At 40.3% G+C, this 21,761-nt stretch overlaps 1 protein-coding gene across 5 annotated transcripts in view; it reads left to right on the top strand.

The window, feature by feature from the left end:
- Window positions 1–21,761, top strand: part of LOC102937536 (solute carrier organic anion transporter family member 1C1) — a 46,133-nt gene that overhangs the window by 13,920 nt on the left and 10,452 nt on the right. For all 5 annotated transcript variants that reach the window (XM_037915962.2, XM_037915978.2, XM_037915967.1 and 2 more), the window contains 5 exons: window positions 80–201; window positions 6,455–6,601; window positions 7,786–7,884; window positions 9,298–9,543; window positions 12,950–13,114. In XM_037915962.2, coding sequence (XP_037771890.1) covers window positions 80–201; window positions 6,455–6,601; window positions 7,786–7,884; window positions 9,298–9,543; window positions 12,950–13,114 — 779 coding nt within the window. The remainder of the gene's footprint in view (window positions 1–79; window positions 202–6,454; window positions 6,602–7,785; window positions 7,885–9,297; window positions 9,544–12,949; window positions 13,115–21,761) is intronic.

Here is a 21,761-nt window from a genome sequence, read left to right as displayed (position 1 = left end):
TGAGGATGCAATGAATTTTTTTTTTTTTGTAATATATTGTAACAGGCGGGGAAGAGTAAAGATGTTGATTTTTACACAGCTATAGGTATGAGATATTTTCTTCCTCCACCAATTCTACTGTCAGCATCTCCCCATGCCTACAGGATAAAAGTCAAACACCGCTCTCAGTCTTAGAAAGGTCTCAAGCCAAAATAAATGCAGGTAAGAATATTCCATTTTTAAAAAAAAATATTGTGTATGTATGCAGGTGGGTCTGGTAGCAATGGCTATTAAGAAGGTTGCCCAATACCTCACATTATAAGACCCTGTTTTCAGTTGCCAAACTTTAACCATTTGGACTGAAATTTTCCGTGCTGGGTTTTCTGCCTCTGGTTGAATGTTTCTGGGGAAATTTTGGCCAAACGCATTCAGCCGGTTCCAGGAACAAGCACAGCACAACTCCCATTGACTTCAGCTGGAGCTGTGAGCACTCGGTACTACTGCAGAGTTATCCTCAGGGTCTCAGATCAGGCACCCAGACAGAGAGGAACACACAATTTGTGACTACAGGTGAAAATTCTGGTTTAAGTGACTTGCCCAGCATCACATATACATTGCGAACTCGGTGGCAGAGGCAGGGATAGAATCCAGTTCTCCAGGGCAGCATTCAACTGCTGTGACAATAGGCCCTCTTCTCTTCTCTCACTGTGTATCCCCTGCCTCATTCACTATGCACCTTTCTGCTTCCGCAACAAGTGAAGCAGGGGGTCCCACAGACAACAGCCTCCTTCACTGCACAATCCTGACTCATGCCCAGAATGGCTCCATCTTGCCACACATTGAACAGCAGGGAGAAAACAATATTAAATAGCTGCTCATTAAGTGAGCGCCGTCCGTCCTGTGCACCCAATGAGGCAGAGGCCCTATGTAAAAAAATAAATAGTAAGTGATCATGTCATCAAAGACTGTATCATAATGCAATATGCTCTAGGGGGCCAAATTAAGGTTGCATAAGCAACCTTAATTCTGGCATTTCTTAACTTTTGAGCACTGACTTTGTCACCGTACTAATGCTCTTTTAACATAGTTTTTCTGTGTTTATATATATAATATATATCCCAAGCAACCAGGTAAAGGCAATTATCTTCGTTTCATATCTGTGCTACTTTTTGCACTACAGGCTAGATACATAGCTGAGCCTGCTTTAATGCCATCTTTCAATTCCCCCAATCCTGGGGCCAGCCAGAGGCTAGTAGGATCCCTGGCATAAATTAAAGCAGCCTGAGAAATGTTTATCTCCAGCTGCCTGTGGCCCAAAGGAGCTGTCCAACCAAGATAGGGATAGCTGGATCTTAGGAACACCCTGAGATACCCTCAATATAGAAGAATGGTACAGATTGCAGGGGTGGAAGAGCTACACACCATCTGAGCATTCCCCCACAATTGTGAATTCTCAGTGGGATAGATCTGCTGGTTTTACAGCTGCTTGGTGCTGCAATGTACTAGTTAAAGTATAGGAGCTTCAATTTCACAGGTGTCCTGCTAGGTGGGATGACTGCCATAAAGCCGTGTATGCAGGTGCTGCAGGGATCTCAAAAACCTCAACATTCAATGAATAATGGAAATCTCCATGTTTCTTATTTCTGTTTGAGGTTTGGTGCTGTGATTTATTTATTTTTGGGTATAGATGTACATTTATTGGTCCAAACTATAAAATAAAACCTGAACATAAGAACGGCCATTACTGGGTCAGACCAAAGGTCCATCCACCCCAGTATCCTGTCTGCTGACAGTGGCCAATGCCAGGTGCCCCAGAGGGAGTGAACAGAACAGGTAATCATCAGGTGATCTCTCTCCTGCCATCCATCTTCACCCTCTGACAAACAGAGACTAGGGACACCATTCCTTACCCATCCTGGCTAGTAGCCATTAATGGACTTAACCTCCATGAATTTATTCAGTTCTCTTTTAAACCCTGTTATAGTCCTAGCCTTCACGACCTCCTCAGGCAAGGAGTTCCACAGGTTGACTGTGCGCTGTGTGAAGAAGAACTTCCTTTTATTTCTTTTAAACCTGCTGCCCATTCATTTCATTTGGTGGCCCCTAGTTCTTATATTATGGGAACAAGTAAATAACTTTTCCTTATTCACTTTCTCCACACCACTGATGATTTTATATACCTCTGTCATATCCCCCCCCTTAGTCTCCTCTTTTCCAAGCTGAAAAGTCCTAGCCTCTTTAATCTCTCCTCAGATGGGGCCCATTCCAAACCTCTAATCATTTTAGTTGCCCTTCTCTAAACCTTTTCCAATGCTAGTATATCTTTTTTGAGATGAGGAGACCACATCTGTACTCAGTATTCAAGATGTGGGCGTACCATGGATTCATATAAGGGCAATAAGATATTCTCAGTCTTATTCTCTATCCCCTTTTTAATGATTCCTAACATCCCGTTTGCTTTTTTGACTGCTGCTGCACACTGCATGGACGTCTTCAGAGAACTATCCACGATGACTCCAAGATCTTTTTCCTGATTGGATGTAGCTAAATTAGCCCCCATCATGTTAAATGTATAGTTTGGGTTATTTTTTCCAATGTGCATTACTTTACATTTATCTGCATTAAATTTCATTTGCCATTTTGTTGCCCAATCACTTAGGTTTTTGAGATCTTTTTGAAGTTCTTCACAGTCTGCTTTGGTCTTAACTATCTTGAGCAGTTTAGTATCATCTGCAAACTTTTCCATCTCACTGTTTACCCCTTTCTCCAGATCATTTATGAATAAGTTGAATAGGATTGGTCCTAGGACTGACCCTTGGGGAGCACCACTAGTTACCCCTCTCCATTCTGAAAATTTACCATTTATTCCTACCCTTTGTTCCCTGTCTTTCAACCAGTTCTCAATCCATGAAAAGATCTTCCCTCTTATCCCATGACAACTTAATTTACATAAGAGCCTTTGGTGAGGGACCTTGTCAAAGGCTTTCTGGAAATCTAAATACACTATGTCCACTGGATTCCTCTTGTCCACATGTTTGTTGACCCCTTCAAAGAACTCTAATAGATTAGTAAGACATGATTTCCCTTTCCAGAAACCGTGATGACTTTTGCCCAGCAATTTATGTTCTTCTATGTGTCTGACAATTTTATTCTTTATTATAGTTTCAAGTAATTTGACTGGTACGGACGTTAGACTTATCAGTCTGTAATTGCTGGGATCACCTCTAGAGCCCTTTTTAAATATTGGCGTTACATTAGCTATCTTCCAGTCACTGGGTAAAGAAGCTGATTTAAAGGACAGGTTACAAACCATAGTTAATAGTTCTGCATTTTCACATTTGAGTTCTTTCAGAACTCTTGGGTGAATGTCGTCTGGTCCCGGTGACTTGTTACTGTTAAGTTTATCAATTAATTCCAAAACCACCTCTAGTGACACTTCAATCTGTGACAATTCCTCAGATTTGTCACCTACAAAAGATGGCTCAGGTTTGGGACTCTCCCTAACATCCTCAGCTATGAAGACTGAAGCAAAGAATTTGTTTAGTTTCTCAGCAATTACTTTATTGTCTTTAAGTGCTCCTTTTGTATATCGATCGTCCAGGGGCCCCACTGGTTGTTTAGCAGACTGTCTGCTTCTCATGTACTTAAAAAACATTTTGTTATTAATTTTGAGTTTTTGGCTAGCTGTTCTTCAAACTCCTTTTTGGCTTTTCTTATTACATTTTTACACTTAATTTGGCAATGTTTATGCTCCTTTCTATTTACCTCACTAGGATTTGACTTCCACTTTTTAAAAAGATGCCTTTTTATCTTTCACTGCTTCTTTTACATGGTTGTTAAGCCACGGTGGTTCTTTTTTAGTTCTTTTACTGTGTTTTTTAATTTGGGGTATACATTTCAGTTGAGCCTCTATTATGGTGTCTTTGAGAAGTGTCCATGCAGCTTGCAGGGATTTCACTCTAGTCACTGTACCTTTTAATTTCTGTTTAACTAACCTCCTCACTTTTGCATAGTTCCCTTTTCTGAAATTAAATGCCACAGTGCTGGGCTGTTGAGAGTTCTTCCCACCACAGGAATGTTAAATGTTATTATGTTATGGTCACTATTTCCAAGCGGTCCTGTTTATCTTGGACCAGATCCTGTGCTCCACTCAGGACTAAATCAAGAGTTGCCTCTCCCCTTGTGGGTTCCTGTACCAGCTGCTCCAAGAAGCAGTCATTTAAAGTATCGAGAAATTTTGTCTCTGCATTTCATCCTAGGTGAGATGTACCCAGTCAATATAGGGATAATTGAAATCCCCCACTATTATTAAGTTTTTTATTTTGATAACCTCTAATCTCCCTTAGCATTTCTTTGTCACTATCACTGTCCTGGTCAGGTGGTCAATAATAGATCCGTACTGTTATATTCTTCTTATAGCATGGAATTACTATCCACAGAAATTCTATGGAACAGTGGATTCATTTAAGATTTTTATTTCATTTGATTCTACATTATCTTTCACATATAGTGCCACTCTCCCCCTCTCTCACCCCCGGCGCCACATGACCTGTTCTGTCCTTCCAATATATTTTGTACCCTGGAATGATTGTGTCCCATTGATTGTCCTCACTCCACCGGGTTTCTGTGATGCCTATTATATCAATATTCTCCTTTAACACAAGGCACTCTAGTTCACCCAACTTATTATTTAGACTTCTAGCATTTGTGTACAAGCACTTTAAAAACTTGTCACTGTTTATTTGTCTGCCCTTTTCTGATGTGTCAGATTCTTTTTTATGTGACTGTTTCTCATCTGATCTGGCCCATATTTTATCCTCTTCCATCCCCTCCTCCTGACTAAAACCTAGAGAATCTCTATCAATAGACTCTCCTCTAAGAGAAGTCTCTGTCCGATCCACGTGCTCCTCTGCAGCAATTGGCTTTCCCCCATCTCTTAGTTTAAAATCTGCTGTGCAACCTTTTTAATGTTAAGTGCCAGCAGTCTGGATCCACTTTGGTTTAGGTGGAACCCATCCTTCCTGTATAGGCTCCCCCCATCCCAAAAGTTTCCCCAGTTCCTAATAAATCTAAACCCCTCCTCTCTACACCAGCGTCTCATCCACACATTGAGACCTGAAGCTCTGCCTGCCTACCTGGCCCTGAGCGTGGAACTGGTACCATTTCTGAGAATGCCACCATAGAGGTCCTGGATTTCAGTCTCTTTCCTAGCAGCCTAAATTTGGCCTCCAGATGTCTCTCCTACCCTTCCCTATGTCATTGGTACCTACATGTACCACGACCACCGGCTCCTCCCCAGCACTACACATAAATCTATCTGGATGCCTCGAGAGATCCGCAACCTTCTCACCAGGCAGGCAAGTCACCATATGGTTCTCCCGGTCATCACAAACCCAGCTATCTATGTTTCTAATGATCCAATCTCCCATTACTAACACCTGCCTTTTCCTAATGACTGGAGTTCCTTCCCCTGGAGAGGTAACCTCAGTGCGAGAGGATACCCCAACATCATCTGGAAGGAGGGTCCCAACTATGGGAAGGTTTCCCTCTGTTCCCGTTGACTGCTCTCCTTCCCTGGGCCTTTCATCCTCCTGAACAGCACAGGGGCTGTCTGACCGGAGGTGGGACAAATCTACAGTGTCTGGGAACATACCTTTCTGCCTCCCTTAGCTCCTCCAGTTCCACCACCCTTGTCTCCAAAGCCTGTACACGGTCTCTGAGGGCCAGGAGCTCCTTGCACCGAATGCACACATACGCCACCCGGCCACAGGGCAGGTAATCATATATACTACACTGAGCGCAATAAACAGGATAGCCCCCACTCTGCTGCTGGGCTTCTGCCTGCATTCTCTCCTACAGCTACCTAGGTTAATGATAGGGTTTTTGTTTAAATCAAGAAGTCTTGATTATAGTTTAGTTTAAAGGTTTTAAAGAATGGAAACTGTACCTCGCCCCCTTTCCACGCCCCTTCCAAACTCCCTCTCGAAACTCCCTGTTAGCGGCCTCTGTTTGCAAAAAATGGTCTTTGTCATTGCATTTGCACCATCCAGGAATTAAAATAACCTGTTACCTGTGTGGCACTGAGGAAAATATAGATTCCAAAGCCAATAGGGGCTCTACTGATGTTTGCCTGTATGACTTAAAGAAAACTAAAGCACCATTAGAGTCTCTTTCCCCTCTGCTCACAATACTACAGAATTTTAGCCATTTGAATGAAATGCATTAGGTGTGTGCTACAACACAGACACTGTATCTGGTGCATAAAACAGCACAGAAGTGGTTTAAAATTCCATTCCACCGACTAGCCTTGGGACTGTTGTTTTATCATTGCAATAAATCTGTGGGCTCAGTCCTTCCTCCCAATTACAGAGGTGCCAACAGGAAAGGTACCTGTACATCTGAGGACAGAACTGAGTCCTGTGTGTTCAATGTCAAAATGTCACAAACAATGTCTTGTTTCTCTCTCTGTATCCAGGATGTGAAAAAGAAGTTGGATCGTCCATGTGGATCTATGTTTTGCTTGGGAATCTTTTGCGTGGGATAGGGGAGACTCCTATCCAGCCTTTGGGAATTACGTATATTGATGATTATACCAGTGAAGAGAGTGCTGCTTTCTACATTGGTAAAAGAATAAATCAAATTACTTTATCCTAATGTCTTATTTTTCACAAGAAGTAAATTGAGTTGTTTTCAGTAGCAGAATGAGTGACATTAAATTAACTTGTCCTGATTATTTTGCTTGCATGGTTAAAATGTTCAAGGCTTTATTTAAAAGCTGTGTGCATTTTAGGAGCCAAATTCCACTCTTGATTACACCAGTGCAATCCCATTATCTTAACTGAGAAGATAATTTGGCCTTGGGTTCCTGCTGCTCCCTTAATCTTACTAAATCTTCTTCGTGTGGATTAGTGGATTACACACACAGTTCTCTGGAGGGGAATACAAATGTATATAGCATAGATTTATTTGGTGCTTAAAATGTAGCATGGAGTTTAAATTATGGACAGATAAACTATTGTGAACAGAATCAGAACTTGGAAGAATCTTCCCTCCAAACTGAATCAGAACCAGTCATATGTTGAGGGTCAAAATACTTGAGGACTTTTTCCCTATTGTGGGTCAGGTGTGACCATACCTGTATGTTAAACTGAAATACCATCTGGAAGGTTTTTACAACTAGAGGCTTTTCTTTTTTTCTTTCTTTCTTTCAAGTATTTCTAGTCTGGTTAGAAGTGAGATCTCCCAGAAATTTTATGCCAAAATTTGTTCTTGCAAGATTTCCAGATCAATTTTGAAAACTCAAAAGATGTGTGTGGGTTGGATAAGAGCCTAATAAAAAACATCTGAACTTAATCCAATGCGACGTGCTGAACCTTTTGGAGGTTTGTCCATCACTAATAACATTTGGTTACTGTACACACATTTTCTGACCACTTTATACATAATTTGCAACCCTGTTGGTGGCATTTCTGAATTTGGACCACAAACTTCCATAAAGTCACTTATCCCAGGCTGAATTTGGTCTGTTAATTGGGGGACAACAAAAAAACAAAAGTGAAATGTTGATGCAATGAGCCAATTTTTGCTTTTTGATATAATGGTGCGAGTCTGGAGTAATTCCATTGTCTGGGAATAAGAATGAGATTATTTTCGATTTGCACCAATGCGTGTGAAGGCAGAATTTGGTCCTGCATATTAAGATGCTGATCGCTTTTCACTGATACATTGTCATGCTCTGTTCTTGTGTACAGTAACAAAACAGTGATTTAAGGCAGAAAAATGAGTTTCCTTGTGTTTTTTTTGCAGGGTGTGTACAGACAGTTGCAATTATAGGCCCAGTATTTGGTTTTCTTTTAGGATCCCTCTGTGCCAAACTATATGTTGACATTGGCTTTGTAGACTTGGGTAAGTCAGAAAAATCATTTTTAAAAATTGTTTACTCTATGTGTTGCATTGAAAAGTTCTAAATCCTTCAAAGTAAATGATATGGGTGTTCTAAAAAGGCAGGTTAAATTAAAAGCTTGAGGATAGTTGGCTTTGGAAGATTTTACTGAAAAATTATTTCCAGCATAAGAAGAATTTTTCCCCATCATAATATTGCTTAAATTAAATGAAAGATGTTAAAATACAATCCCTTGAATTCAGGAAAACCTGTCAGTAAAAAAATGTGATCTATTCTGCATGCATATTTTCAAAAATAATGGGATTTTGGATTTTTTTTAAAGACTGAATGCCTAGAGTATAAGAAAGGGACTGAATGAGGTATACAGTACTTCTCAACATGAATAAAGGATGTTAGAATCTGACCCCAAAATAGGTCATATAATTAGAGCTGGTTGGAAAATGTTTATTCCCCCCTCCCCAAAGGAAATTTTTGACTTTTCAGCAAAAAAAAAGAAAACAGAAAAACTGAAAATTTTTGGTCAAAACCTTTTTTCTTTGACAATGACAATTTGCTTTTCTGACAATTTCTTTTTTAATCAGTTTTTTTTTTAAGGTAAACTGATTCTTTCCATGAATTTTTTTGTTTGTTCAAACTCCCCCTCCTCCCACCTCCACCCCAGTTTTCCATCCAAAAAAGTTTGAATGGAAATTTTTTGACCATCCTTAATAGAGTCTTTTAGTGAATGTTTTGAATTCCTTGTCCTGACCGTACTGGGACAGAAGTGAAACAGCAGTGCATAAATTATTATTATTTGTTGCTGTATTTTTGAAATCCATTCTAGTGATAAGATGATGTTCTATCAGTTGGACTGATCTTGTGAACTGCCGAACACTTGCCCCTTCGACTCTTATTGACTTAATCGGAAGTTGCTTAGCACCTGTCATGAACAGGATCAGAGTTTGAATATGAAACACTGATAGAAACACGTGGCACAATTATATATTTTTAAATCCTACCGGCAGATAGATTGTTTATTCGTGTCAGTGCTGGAGAAAATACAATCGGGATTTTTATGTGATATAAATGTTGATTACATTTATCCCAAAATCACAAATTATACAGAAATATGAGAACTCAAAAGAAAAACTCCCAGTCTGCATGGGAGATGTGGCAGCGTTATGGTTATATGCCTCAATGGCAACCTTTCCGACCACTTAAGGAACAGTGTTGATAGTTTCTAAAGGGAGGAGTACTCCACAACTGTCACTAAAGTATGGGATGTGGATGGGGATGGTGATTATGGAAAAAGAGATCTGGGGCTTTGTTGAAGAAATAAGAATCTCTACTGGGAGAGGTACCCTCCAAAATTTGCTTTACTCTTAAACTTTCACTATATATGCAAATATGTCCCTCTTTCCCCCCCTGTACCACAGACAATATAACAATTACTCACAATGATGCCAGATGGGTAGGAGCTTGGTGGCTTGGTTATTTAATAGCAGGTGTGTTAAGTGTTCTGGCTGCCATCCCATTCTGGTTCTTACCAAAGCACCTGCCAAGACCAGAAAGCAGAAAGGATTCCAGTACCTCCTCTGAGCAGTCAAAGTTCATTATTGAAGATAACAAGGAGCATCACAGATCTTATGAACAGCAAGTAAAGATACTTGAAATGGCGAAAGGCAAGTAAACACAGTTTGTTTTATAACTGTTTAGTTTTACTCCTTACCTTTCAGGCTTGACTTCTGTTTAAAGGCCTCAGAGTTGATATTGGCTTAGTGGCACCATAGGATTAAAAATATGAACAAAAGGGGCCCTCTAGTTGCTTCCTAGCCCTCATCTCCTCTGGCAGTTTCTCCAGCTGGGTTTGTAACCCTGAAGTGATCCATGAGGCTGTTGGGGGAGAATTTGCAAAAAGGATAGATCTTTCCCTGTAAAAGTTGTATGTTTAAACAAACCCAATAGAAAAGGGACCTATAACCCACCCACCTTCAAAAAATAGCCAACATTACAGAAAGTTTGCCAACCCCTGCTGTAAAATCTTGAGGGTGAGTGCAAGCACCATGTTCAGAAGAACGAATGGGAAAATAATTGGCTTCTACTCACATGAGCACACTCAGGCTGAACAAAATGCAGGAAAAGGCAAAGTTATGGCATCTGCTTGTATGGAAGCAGGACATACAAATATTTTATTTATAAAGACCAAACCACACCACTTCAGTTGAACTAATACCCTTCCCTCTAATTTCTAGGAATTTATGTCAGCAAGTTGGCAAGAGAATTCCCAGTTATTCACTAGCAACAACTGGGATTTTGGATCAAAGTGAAATAAACCTGGGGATGTTGCAGCATTTTGGCTACCTAATGATAGAAGAATTGTGGTTGTTCTTTATTTAGTGAATGCATGCAACACTCATGCGCTAGAATGAGTTCCACTCATTTACATTAAGGTTAGGAACAAGCCAAGGATATAATAAACTTTGGCTAAAGCCTGAATTAAATCCCTCTGTTTGTGACAGGGAGGGGAAAAAGGTGAGAGATGGAGAAATTAATGGGGGCCTAAAAGAGCTTAGTAAATATTCTCTCTTTTATTGTCATGCCTACCTTTTGCTGGAAATATAAAAATATTGCAAGAAAGGCTGCTTGTGTGGTTTTCCAACATGCCTCAAAAGAGGACATATGGTTCATCTAGCCCAGTACCCTGTCTTCTGACAGTGGCTAATGCCAGATGCTTCAGAGGGAATGAACAGAAGAGGCAATCATCGAATGATCCATTCCCTGTTGTCCACTCCCAGCTTCTGGCAAATAGAGGCAAGGGACACTGACAGCATGGGGTTGCATCCCTGACCATCTTGGCTAATAGCCGTTGAAGGACCTATCTTCTATGAGAATATCTAGTTCTTTTTTGAACGCTGGTATAGTTTTGGCCTTTTTTGAACCCTGTTATAGTTTAGTCCCCTGATAATGAGTTCCACAGGTTGACTGTGCGTTATTTGAAGAAGTATTTCCTTTTGTGTGCTTTAAACCTGCTGCCTATTTAATTTCATTGGGTGACCCCTAATTCTTGTGTTATGTGAAGGAGTAAATAACACTTCCTTATTTACTTTCTCCACACCAGTCATGATTTTATAGACCTCTATCACATCCCCCCTTAGTTGTCTCATTTCTAAGCTGAAAAGTCCCAATCTTTTTAATCTCTCCTCATACAAAAGCTATTCCATATCCCTAATCATTTTTGTTGCCCTTCTCTGTACTTTTTCCAATTCTAATGTATCTTTTTTGAGATGGGCTGACCAGAACTGCATGTGGTATTCAGGTGTGGGCATACCATGGATTTATATAGAGGTATTATGATACTTTCTGTCGTACTATCTATTCTTTTCCTAATGGTTCCTAACATTCTGTTTGCTTTTGTGACTGCTGCTGCATACTGAACAGATGTTTTCAGAGAACTATCCACAATGACTCCAAGATCTTTCTTGAGTGGTAACAGCTAATTCAGATCCCATCATTTTGTATTGGGTTTATACAATACAAAATGGGATTATGTTTTCCAATGTGCATTACTTTGCATGTATGAAGATTGAATTTTCTCTGCCGTTTTGTTGCCCAGTCACCCAGTTTTGTGAGATCCCTTTTTAATTCTTTGCTTTGGACTTAGCTATCTTGAGTAATTTTGTCTTGTGTGCAATTTTTGCCACTTCACTGTTTACCCCTTTTTTCCAGCTCATTTATGACTATGTTGAACAGCACTGGTTCCAGCACAGACCTCTGGGGGACACCACTATTTACTGCTCTCCATTCTGAAAACTGACCATTTATTCCTACCTATTGTTTCCTGCCTTTTAATCAGTTACTGATCTGTGAGAGAACCTTCCTTCCTTATCTCATGACTGCTTACTTAGCTTAAGAGCCTTTGGTGAGGGACCTTGTCGAAGGCTTTCTGAAAGTCTAAGTACACTACATCCACCGGATCACCCTTATTCTCATGCTTGTTGACCTCCTCAACAAATTCTAATAGATTGGTGAGGTGTGATTTCCCTTTACAAAAGCCAAGTTGACTCTTCTCCAACAAATCGTGTTCATCTATGTGTCTGATAATTCTGTTCTTTACTATAGTTTCAACCAATTTGCCTGGTACTGAAGATAGGCTCACTGGCCTGTAATTGCTGAGATCACCTCAGGAGCCTTTTATAAAAAATGGTGTCACATTACCTATCGTCCAGTCATTGGGTACAGAAGCTGATTTAAATGATAGGTTACATACCACATTTAGTAGTTCTGCAATTTCATATTTGAGTTCCTTCAGAACTTTTGGGTGAATACCATTTGGTCCTGGTGACTTATTACTGTTTAAATTAACATTTAAATTTATCAGTGAGAACTGGAAATCAAGGTATTGTGAAATCATCTGAAAATATTGCCTTCTCAGATCCCTGCTCTTGCATATGTGTGAGTCAAAGAGTGACAGTCTGTAGAAGCAGTTTCCACAGACAGCAAATTGAAACTTATCCAAACTTCTCCGCCCTTTAAGGTTCATCCATCTCTAAAATATATACCACTGCTGATCAAAGTAGGGATGGGGCACAGTCTAGTTAAAGCACTGGGTGGGGGAAATCACAAGATCTGGATTCTAATTCCAGCTATTCCACAGACTTGTTTTTTTGTTGGCCTTAGATTTCCAAAAGTGGTCTCTAGTTTTGGGTGCCTCAACAGTTGAATAAGACAACTTGACCCATATAGGGTCAAGCCAGTTGAAGCCAGTGGGAAGTGTGGGTGCTCAGCGCACCTGAAAAATCAGGTCCTTAGTTATCTAAAGTTGAATACCAAAAAAAGTGAGGCACTCAAAACAAAATGCCATTTTTGAAAGTTTGACAGTTACCTAGTTTGTTACTCACTTCCCCCACCCCCCCCCATCTGTAAAATAGGGATCATACCCACCTACCAGCAATGCTGGGGAACTGACTTCATTAATCTTTATTAAGCCTTTTGTGGTCTTTGATGGGAAGTGAATTACAAAATAGTATTCATATTAATTATTATTTTTCCAGTTTGCTTTTCACTAACCTAGAGCATTTTCGTTTGCAGATTTCCTGCCATCAGTGAAGAACCTCTTCGGAAATCCAGTTTACTTTCTATATTTGTGTGCAAGCATCATTCAGTTCAATTCTTTAATTGGCATGGTAACATATAAACCAAAATATATTGAGCAACAGTATGGGCAATCATCTTCAAAAACAAATTTTGTTATAGGTATGTTAAGTCAACTTCTTGGTGCCTTAAAAATGGAACCCTTTAGGATTGCCGACTGGTAGACAGAAATGGGCAAAAAATGCTTCTGAAGACTGTACTTTCTGCTCCCCTTGTAAAATTTAAAAAAAACAGATGCTGAAGATGAATCTGTTTTACCATTGGCTTTAGCACTTAATTAATTCTGAGTTTAAGTGTATGCAAGAGCTGCTGCAAGGGATTGTTGACATTTCTGGTTTATTTATCCTTCTTCTGGAAAATATAAAAGAAAAATTATCAGGCAATCACAAGAAAATAACGTAAATCAGGTATTAATTTTAAAATACTTTCCGTAAATATATATTTATAAGTATTGCTCACTTCCTGACTTCCCATTCCAACAAAATGCATGTAAGTTCAGAAAGTGGGGTAGGGAGTCACTTACCACACTGGCGCCTCCTGCTGGGTGTTTCGGGATTTAGCTCAGCCCCAGCAGTTGCGCCCCAGGTGGTGGTGGCTCTCCTGTCCTCGCCTCCAACTGCAGACCTGTTACTGCTCCTTTCTCTTGGCGTCGGCTTTCTGGCACGGCCCTCCCACCATGTCACCATCTGGTTTCCCCCTCTTCCGGGGGACTCCTCCGGCAAGAGTCTAGCCACTCCTCATGGTGGCTTGGCAGTCGACAGCCAGGCCACTCCTTCAGCGGTTAGTGTGGGGGACCCAGGCCCACCCACTACTCTGGGTCCCAGCCCAGGGACCCTGCAAACAACAGCATCCTGCTGCCTCCTCCTTCCAGCTCACTGTCTCTATTCCCTGAGCCACTTCCCCACAGCCTCTGTTCCTCCAGCTCCTTTGCCCTCTTCCCAGGGCCTCAAGCCTGTAAGTCCTGGCAGGAGCCCTCTAGGAAGCCAGTCTTCTCCCTAGGGCTCCCTGCAGCAGACTAACCTGCTCTGGTTGGCAGCTTCCTTTTATATGGTCCAGCTAGGCCCTAATTAGCTGGTCGAGCCACCGCCCTAATTGTCTGCAGCTGCCACCCTAACTGGGTGTTTCCCCTGCAGCCACTCCTTTGGCTGCCTGCTGCTCAGCCTCCCTAGACTGGTTTTAACCTTCTCAGGCCAGTGTGGGGCAGGTGTCCCATCACAGGACCCAATCATAGAGTAGCTATAACATCTCTAGAATTTATTAAGAAATTAGTTAAATAATGTTATTCTCAATTAATGGACGGAGATAAAGAAAACCAGCTGGGCTTTGTATTTACCTCCTGTAAAATACCTACAAATTTTAGTTATTTGCATGTAAGAGAATGTTAAAAAGAAAAGAATAAGTGATGCTGAAGTGAGCCACAGTGACATGACTCAGCATCAGGCCAGTATGTCTCTCAGTTGTCCTACTTTGCTCTTATTGTAAGACACCTCTTCCTGCTGCCTTCCTGTTGGTCTGTGCTATGCTGCTTGTTCTCCAGTTCCAGATCACACCTTCCTACTGCTGACTTCATCTCCCCCCCCCCCCGCCCCATTTCCAGGTTGTATCAATGTTATAGTGCATTCTCCAGGAGACTTAAGGGAGATAACACATGTTCCCACCCATAAACTATCGCCATGCCCTATGCGGACCCTGGACCCTGCAGAGAGTCCTTACTGGAGCTGGGGCAGCACTGTCCCTGTTCATACAGAAAGGGGTAGATCCACCAGACAAGGTGTCTTTCATACACAGGTGGAGTGGGGATAATCCTTGGTTATTTCATTTTATTTCACTTGTTACAGTGAGCCTGTCATGAAAAGAGTACACCAGTTGCAATGGCCTAGATATTCAGTGCTGTCCTTGTATAGACCTTGGAGGCACTTCTTCATGCACATTCTAAAGTTCATAATTGTGTTTAACATTTGGTTGGACTAGGAGTGCAATAAGGTATAATATAAAAGTATGCCATTAATCATACTGAGTCATGGTTAAATTTGGCTGCACCTGGGATGCCCTCTGGGATATTCTCTGTAAAGCCATTACCATTCAAATTCCTGCTCAAGATCCACTTCTAGCACGATGTCTATAAGATTGTATCCACCTAATATTGCTTCGGTCAAAATCTACATTAAGGCATCTGCTGCTATGTGATTTCTCTTACTAGAGGGTCTGGAAGTTGACATGTTTGTTTTTTATTTCTCCATTTGAACTAGATATCTTATAAATAATAGCAAAGGCCATGTCCCCCAAAATTGCAGACTGCTTTATAGTCAATCATGTGTTTGTCTTAAGTATGCATCAGAATGCATCAGCTCAATGAAGGAATGTAAAGCCGTGTAAAACAAAGGCCCTCATTTCTTGGCAACATCTTTAGGATGGTTTCAGAGTAGCAGCCGTGTTAGTCTGTATCCGCAAAAAGAAAAGGAGGACTTGTGGCACCTAAGAGACTAACAAATTTATTTGAGCATAAGCTTTCGTGAGCTACAGCTCACTTCATCGGATCTAATACAGAAAAAACTGTCTTCATTTCATGGACCTCAAGACAGCATTGGTTGCACAGCATATGTGGAAAAGCCACATTGATCCATTGTGCTATGTTAATTCTTTAAAGATAGAAGTTGGAATTTCCTGACATGAGACCCATAGAAATGTAGATAAGTAAAGGTGATGGCCAGAAAAGCATTCAAAACAATTCATATAAGCAATACAGTAGTTTGCATTGTATATAAAGATTTTCCTAGTGCTAAGCTTTCAGCTATGTGTGAAATGATTTAGGTTTAATACCCATCTAATTTCACAAAGCACTGGAACAATGCTTGGCAAAGGCTATGTGGCTCTGCCGTGTTTGAAAGAGTTCTAGCTGTATGGCCATCACTATAAGGCAGATCACTGAATTCCTCCCTGCCAAAAAGCGTGGTCCAGGTAGCCAACAATGACCTTCCTGAGGATCTCTGCCTGAATTCCTTTGATAAATATCAGGATTAGCAAAGGCTGTGAGAGGTCTGAAGCATAGCAACTTCAAAACAGTTGGAAGTGTTTAAATAGTTACAGTACAAAGGTGCACTGCAGTATTCCTATTCAGCCAAAGGGGCCTGATGCATTCTGTAGGCAAAGTCTTGCTACTTTTTAAGTATTGTTTGTACCACTCCCAAAGATGAGGCTCAAACACAACGCAGTTGGACATGGTCCCTGCTCCAGAGAGCTTACCAGCTAGGATTTAGAGCTGGCACCACAAGTGAGAGCCAGCATTTTTTGTAGAACTAACAAGTTGAGAATATTGGGATGACAGACCTATATAAATAAGATCATGGAGTGACTCTTTTAGCTCAGCATTATAAACTCTGCTTTTTAAAAATCTTAAAGTGGGATTTTTAGAAGCACTGAGTTGTCAAATTTCTATTGCCATAGACGCCAATGGGAGTTTTATCTTTGACTTCAATGCGAGCAGAATTAGGCCCACACCAAACACTTTTGAAAATCCCACCCTTCATTAACTGTCTTCCTATAGGCTCTGGCAGAAATTAGCTTTATCTTGTTTTATACTTAATTGTTTATTACAAACTATTGATAGGCATGCTTACCTCCACTATGTTCATTTTCAAATTAGTGAATTCATACAGTTTCCTGTAAAGATGAATGTTTAAAGAAACATGCAATTCAAATATATCACAATGCTGCCTAATTCAGTGGCAAACATATCATTCGTACAAGCTATACAGTGAAGGTATTACTTGTATGTATGGAGTAAATCTCTGAGCAATATAGAGCTATGGAAAATATTGTCTTGCATATAATATATACCACTGTTTTCTACTGGATTGAATAAGATGTATTCTAATAATTAATGGGCCATCTAGTAGCTGTCTTCAAAGCCTTCTTTGTTTCTCATGTACAAATCAAACCAAAATATGTGAAAGAAACCGAATAAATAGGATTCTGATGTACTTAAAAGCAGATACATGGGGTTTAAAAGTTGTGAACCTTTTTTATTAAACAAATAATTTGAAATAGTTTTTTAAAAACCCCTAATGATCTCATCCCAAACATGAACATATTATATTTGAACATGAATATATTTTTTAAAAAATTTGCTTCTGTTTGTAAAAACAGATTCAGGTCAGTATCACTAGATATCAGTGTTATGTAATGGTTGTAAAATAGACAACCCTTTAAAAAGAAAAAAGACTTGATATATGGTAGTTTAGATTAGAACCGAGAAAATAATTTGCAGTGAAAAATTTAGCCAGTGGATTTCACTTTTGTTTATGTATCAATGATCTCTTATGATGTTCTCTTTACATTTTTCTTGAATGTTTTTGAAAGTATTGAATAGCTCTTTGATCTTGATCTTCCGGTTTGTCTGAGCGCTGCTTGACACAGGACCCAAGTAGGTGAGCGTCAAAGATGGCCTGTGCCACCCTTACGTTCCCCTAGTCTTGAGGCTGCCTATCCGGCCCCTGGTGTAAATTAGAGTGACCTCAGAGCTCTTCTTACTTTCACCTTGTTGCAACAAGCCCCCTAAAGGACTGTTCTGGGAGCTGAGACTGTAGTCAAGTTCAGAGGTACTCCAGCCATGCTCTAACATACCATCTATACTAGGAACTGCGAGGGCATGACTTAGGGCTGGCCCCATTCCACCCTGGGGATTTCCCAATAAACCAGTTCCACTGTTAAGCTAGAGCAGAAAAGCGGGAGGATCTGGCCCTTTGTCTGTTGACCGTGTGCAATCCGTTTATTGTGGTTATTCAGAATTCAAATTGTGTTTTTTAAAGAGCTGGCTGAGGAGCTCACTGGACCATTAATGTTGATTTTCAATAAGTCTTGGAGCACTGGGGAAGTTCCAGAAGATTAGAAGAAAGATAATGTTGTGCCAGTTTTTAAAAAAGGGTAAATGGGACCACCCGGTAATTATGGGCCTGTCAGTCAGACATCAATCCTGGGGAAAATAATGAGCTGGCTGATATGGGATTCAATAACTAACTAGAATTAAAGGAGGATAATGTAATTACTACAAGTAAACATAGGTTTATGGAAAATAGATCCTGTCACACTCACTTTAACTTTTTTTTGATGAGATTACAAGTTTGGTTGATAAAAGTAATAGAGTTAACGTAATATACTTAGATTTCTGTAAGGTATTTGACTTGGTACCGCATGACAATTTGATTAAAAAACTAGGACAATATAAAATTAACATAGCTAGCTTTTAATCCATTTAATGTGTGCTAACTGATGGGTCTCAAAATAAAACTTTAAAAGGGGAACCGTCATTGAGTGTATCTGTTTCCAGTGGGGTCCTGAAAAGATCGGGTTTTGGCCCTACGACATTTAATATTTTTATCAGTGACCAGGAAGAAAACATAAAATCATCGCTGATGAAGTTTTCAGATGATCCAAAAACTGGGGGGAGTGGTGAATAATGAAGAGGACAGGTCACTTAATACAGAGCAATCTGGATCGCTTGGTAAACTGGGTACGAGCAAACAGTGTGTGTTTTAATACAGCTAAATGTAAATGTTGGAACAAAGAATGTAGATCATACTTTCAGGATGGGAGACTCTATCCTGGGAAGCAGAGACTCTGAAGAGATTTGGGGGTTGTGGTGGATAATCAGCTCAACATGAGCTGAACAGTGTAACAATGTGGCCAAAAGAGCTAATGCCATCTTGGGATGCATAAACAGAGGATTTTTGAGTAGGAATAGAGACGTTATTTTACCTCTGTATTTGGCACTGGTGTAACTACTGCTGGAATATTGTGTCTGGTTCTGCCCACAATTCAAGAAGGATGTTGACAAATTGGAGAGGGTTCAGAGAAAAGACAGGAGACTGATTAAAGGATTAGAAATATGATAGACTCAAGGAGCTCAATCTATTTAGCTTAAAAAAGAGAAGGTGAAGGTGTGCCTTGATTATAGTCTATAAGTACCTACATGGGGACAAATACTTAATGATGAGCTCTTCAATCTAACAGAGACAGGTATAACATGATCCAATGGCTGGAAGTTGAAGCTAGACAAATTCAGACTGGAATTAGGGCATAATTTTTAACAATGACAGTAATTAACCATTGGAACTGTTTAGAAAGATTCATGGTGCATTCTCCATTACTGACAATTTTTGAATTAAGATTGGAATTACTTTGGGGGAGTTCTATGGCTTGGGTTATACCGGAGGTCAGTGTCAATGATCATAATGGTCCCTTAGACTCTATGAATCTGGAGTATCCATTTAACCATACCTCCTTTTGTCACACTGCTGGGTTCCTATTATAGAAATCTCTGATCTGCCATACAGAATAAGATACTGGATTTTTTTCCTTCTAAACTAGGCAGTCCAAAATAAGCATGGACATCACAGTGATGTGTTTCTATATTATACACCGGACCCTCACTACAACACACGTCTATATAACGCAAATTCAGATATAACGCAGTCGCGGCCATGGATCCCAAAATTAAGTATAGTACAATTTTTTTGAGTTTTAAGTGATCTTGGTGTTCATTATCTTATCATTCATGCAAGATCATTGGAGGAAAGACACATATACTGTATCACAGTCTGATGAGGAATTCGACTTGGAGGGATTTACAAAGGAGGAAGTTGGAAGAACAGACATGGAGTGGACGCAGGAGCTGTCCCAGCAACTGTCTGGGCATAGGGTAACTGTTCTGCCACAAAATATTGAGTCCACGATTGTGTACGTTACTGAGTTAGCCTGCTAAAAAAGCATCAACGTTATATTTCTATAAGATTTTCCCCCGGGCAGAACTCCCCAAGGTATGTACGAGTTTTTTGTTCTACCATCATCGCCATGCATGCCGAAATAATTTAGTCAAGTCCCTAAGATGATTGCTGTAGGCCTAGAACGGCATACAAATGTAATGTAATAAAAATGTATTTATCTTTAGAAAAATGTCGGGCAAAAGGAAGGCTTACTCAGTGAGGGAGAAATTGGACGCTATTGAATGTCTTAGAAATGGCGAAACCCAGGCAAAGATTAGCTACGATATTGGCATTAATGAGTCCACCTTTCGTGGATGGCTAAAGAATGCTGACAAGCTTGGAACTTACATGCATAACCTGGATGAAGAGCATGTCCTTCAAAGAAAACGAGCCCTTTTAGCAAATGATGCCGATCTTGATTCTGCGGTGTACACGTGGTTTGTGCAAAAACAGCAGAAAGGCATTCCAATCGCTGGTCCGCTTATAGCCATGCAAGCGGAAAAATTTGACCGGGAACTTAATGGCGAATTCAGCAATTTTAAGGGGAGTTTGGGTTGGCTATGGCAATTTCAGAAAAGACATGCAATCTCTCAGATTGCAGTTTCAGGAGAAAAATGCTCTGCTGACACCGATGCCGTGCAATCGTATCCTGCGAAGCTGAGGGAAATTTTACAGGCAGAGGGTTACTCGGAGAAACAGGTTTACAATGCAGACGAAACAGGAATTTATTATAAAATGTTGCCCGATAAAACCCTGGATGTCAGAACAGATGAACATAAGAAAGAAGGATATAAACAGGCAAAAGATCGCCTTTCTTTATTGTTTTGTTTGAATGCAACAGGCAAGCATAAATTAAAACCATTGTGCATTGGAAAGTCTTGCATGCCTCAGTGCTTTCATCATGTAAATGTGAATTGCCTGCCATTTTTTTACAAGAACTCCAAAAATTCCTGGATGAAAAGTGAGATTTTTGAACAATGGTTTTTCACCGAATTTGTCCCTTCAGTGCGAAAGCATTTGTGGGCAAAATGCTTAGAAGAAAAGACCATTCTTTTACTAGACAACTGTCCAGCAGATCCTCCAGCTGAAAGACTCAGAACCTGTGACGGTAAAATACAGGTTGAATATTTACCTAAAAACACAACTTCCAAAATCCAGCCGCTTGATCAAAGTGTTATCACCATTTTTAAGCAGCACTATCAACGGAACTTGGTATGACAAATGATAGAAAGCGAGTTGTCTGTCACTGATTTTCTGAAGAAGTTGACTATAAAAGGCTTCTTTTACATTGGTGGTGATTCCCGGAATTTATTACGCTTTGAAACAATAAACTGCTGTTGGATGGTGGGACTGAGAGAGTCATATGGCCACCTGCTCCTGGAAGAAAATGAAGAAAGCAGATCACAGTATGACGAGGAATTCGACTTCGAGGGATTTACAGAGGAGGAAGTTGGAAGAACAGACATGGAGTGGATGCAGGAGCTGTCCCAGCAACTGTCTGGGCTCGGGGTAACTGTTCTGCCACAAAATATCGAGTCCTGGATAAGAGGCGACGATGAAGCAGAAGAATTTAATGGATGACCAAATGCTTCAGGCAGTATGACCAAACAACATTTCAGAAGCTGAAGAATTGGCCTTCGCCGAGGAAGAAGAAGAGGAAGATGAAGTGGACATCATTCCAACGTCAGCTGCGACCGTAGCCGGCTTAGCGACTGCTTTGAGACGGTTTGAGACGCAAGACATTGAGCCTATAAAAATTGTGCAGCTACGTAGTCTTTTGCAGTTTGCTAAGCGGAAGCAGCACAGCAGCAAGAAGCAAAAGCAACTCACCGACTTTTTAAAGAAAAACTAGACTAGTTTATTGTCATGTCTACTTTAAATCTCTAATAAAGCAACACTTTTTTTTCTCGTTTATTGTCTCCTTCAAGCATGAGTTTATTTTCTAAGGTTTTCTATACTTTATGGATGTGAAGGTAATTAGCGCTACA

The sequence above is a fragment of the Chelonia mydas genome, chromosome 1 (genome assembly GCF_015237465.2).
Source record: "Chelonia mydas isolate rCheMyd1 chromosome 1, rCheMyd1.pri.v2, whole genome shotgun sequence".
Classification (NCBI taxonomy): domain Eukaryota; kingdom Metazoa; phylum Chordata; order Testudines; family Cheloniidae; genus Chelonia; species Chelonia mydas.
The sequence above is the reverse complement of the archived record's forward strand: the minus strand, read 5'-3'. Positions and strand labels throughout refer to the sequence as shown.